We start from the raw sequence: 2,682 nt of genomic DNA on the forward strand, positions 1-2,682 counted from the left end.
TATCGACGCCCACCACAATACTCTGAACCACGCGTTACATCGCGTTTAAAAATAGAAAAATATACCCCAAAAACGAGACATCAATTACTATGATACCACAGATTTTATCAATTATAAGTAATACAACCAGCTTATAACAATGGGATAAACAAAAGACGTAAGAACACTTATCGCGATTGGTTTGTTTTCACGCCAACTTCTGTATCTAACGAAGCGGTATCGACGCCATCTTGCTTTGTCAAAGTTGAGATAGGTGGCGCTCGCTATCTGCTCCTGAATCAGGGGGAGGTAAGTCTAGATTGACGTGTCATAAAATTGGTAAGGCAAAGAGGGAGTTGCTAATCCCCTTCACTATACGTCCCTGCCTATATGAACCATATAAAACATTGAAAAATAAAAATGTTTTACATAACAACTTACCCTTATCTTTTAGACCCGTAACAGGAAGCAAACATTGAGCGGGAGGGAGAGAGGAGAGGAGGATAAAGAAATGAGTGAACACTAAACAGACAGAGTAAGGACAGGTAGAGGTATATAATCACAAGTTAACTTCTCAATTTATAATATCCAGGATTGACAAAATAAAGAAATTACACATTTCTAAATTCTACAAAAATAACTACAGCCACTTTAATATATATAACCACAAATATTTAACATGATAACATCATCGTCATAACAACAAAATTAAAAGGACATTTCCCAACAAATAAAAAACCTGTTTCATCTCCTGACCTATATCCAGTTGTCTGTAAACTGAAGCAATAAAAAACTACTGCAGATTTTGATCTTTGCATTATTCTTATTTTTTGGGGGTATTTTCATGAAAAATAGACCCAGATTATTTCCCAGATAATATTACGATATAAACAGTGTGTTACAGAAGTGTGGGTAAATCACAATACACTACAACCTGTCTAGGCCCGTGACTTAAATAACGGGCCGGTTTATAGTGTTACACAGAGAAAGTTATGTTGGGGATCAAGTTTAGAAACATTTGTACATTTAAGTTCATATACATGAAGCATTCATTTAAGGATAGAAAATATAAAACATTCAATTTTAATGCTTAATGAATGTAAACAGATGTTAAACATTTTAGGTCCAGAAAAGACATTTTGCAGGAATTATTGACTGAGGAATATGCCAAAATATACAGGATATTTAAAAAAGTATTTCTATAGGAATATTAGTAAAATGATGCTCCTTTCCAGAGCAGAGAGGGTCTGGATTAGACAGGTAGGGACTGTTTAGAAAGGTTGTATTGTGCTGTGATATCACAAAAAATATTATGATTAATGAAGCAACATGTACAACAATTCACAAGTGTTAACTCATTCACCCCTGAACATTTCATAATGAACTATTCCAACCTTTGTATTGGAGTTCAAATATGTCTCCACTCCAGGGGTGAATGAGTTAACTTACCAATATCATCAGAATAACTAGAGAAAAATCTAGAGTAGATTCAATCCAAATTGGTCAAGATCAGCTAATATTATGAGAATACATTTGAAGAAATGCTGACTTATTTCAATTTTTGCAGGATTACCAGTGAATTATATTATATTGGGAAATGTCTATGACTTAGTAGGTAAGAGAAGGTGTATGTTAGGAGTTGTCTGTGACTTAACTCATTCACCCCTGAAGACACATTTGAACTCTTCCAATTCAAAGGTTGGAATAGTTCATTATGGAATTTCAGGGGTGAATGACTTAATAATGTAAGAGAAGGTGTTAGGAGTTTAACTGGTAAACCTGTCTGAAAAACAGCTCCATCGTCTGTGGTACTATGTCCCGGAGTATAGTCACTATCTTCATAGAAAAGTACGGGAAATGTAGTTCCCTTACACCAGTGGCCCCGCCCTTTATTACCGCAAGGGCGGCATCTGCGGGATCCTCCGGGGGAACACTTTTCAGTAAAAAGTCCTGATGAAAATTTTCCAACTCGCGTACAGCATTCTCCGTACCTAAAGGAAGACAAAGGTAGGCATACATTGAAGTGTTTACTCATTCACCCCTGAAATCTCAAAATGAACAATTCCAACTTTTGAATTGGAAGAGTTTAAATTTATTTCAGGGGTGAATGAATTCAGCATTTAAGTTAAGAAATGTCCATTGGTTTTTATCAACACCAATTAAGACAGCAATATAGTACAAAATATTTCAAAAGTGAACAGGCTCCTGATCTTAATCTGTTCCACTATAGATATATATATATAAAGAAAACATTGAGAAGTCCTTGCGTTGGAATTAAATATAAATATATATATACATAGAATTGACAAGTGAAATTATACAAATCTACTGGCACCTACAATAATCTTTTACAAACCTACTGGCACCTACAATAATCTTTTACAAATCTATAATATCTTGTTATCAGTACTATAGCTAGTTATATCTCAATGTCATTCTCTGATAATGAATTTCATTTCATCAGTGTATTTCAAACTCTTCATGTAAACATGGTCAAAACAGCAGAGAGAATTGGCATAAAAGTATGAAGTTTCTTGCAAGACAAGTGGCCCATGGGCCTGAACTACCACTTGTATTCTACTGTAGTTGTTGTTGGTTGTGCGATGTGAAGTGGAAAACAATGTATACAAAGCCAGATAGTACATATCATGTTACCATTGTACAGGTCATGTTACCACTGTACATGTCATGTTACCACTGTAC

General features: G+C 34.9%; 1 protein-coding gene across 6 annotated transcripts in view; it reads right to left on the bottom strand.

Moving 5' to 3' along the window:
* Positions 1-114: 114 nt before the first annotated feature.
* Positions 115-2,682, bottom strand: part of LOC110463419 (hydroxysteroid 11-beta-dehydrogenase 1-like protein) — a 114,499-nt gene continuing 111,931 nt past the window's right edge. For all 6 annotated transcript variants that reach the window (XM_021518005.1, XM_021518003.1, XM_021518002.1 and 3 more), the window contains one exon: positions 115-1,970. In XM_021518005.1, the coding sequence (XP_021373680.1) occupies positions 1,738-1,970 (233 nt within the window). In that variant the 3' untranslated portion in view covers positions 115-1,737. The remainder of the gene's footprint in view (positions 1,971-2,682) is intronic.

The sequence above is a fragment of the Mizuhopecten yessoensis genome, unplaced genomic scaffold (genome assembly GCF_002113885.1).
Source record: "Mizuhopecten yessoensis strain PY_sf001 unplaced genomic scaffold, ASM211388v2 scaffold10903, whole genome shotgun sequence".
NCBI classification, from domain to species: Eukaryota; Metazoa; Mollusca; class Bivalvia; order Pectinida; family Pectinidae; genus Mizuhopecten; species Mizuhopecten yessoensis.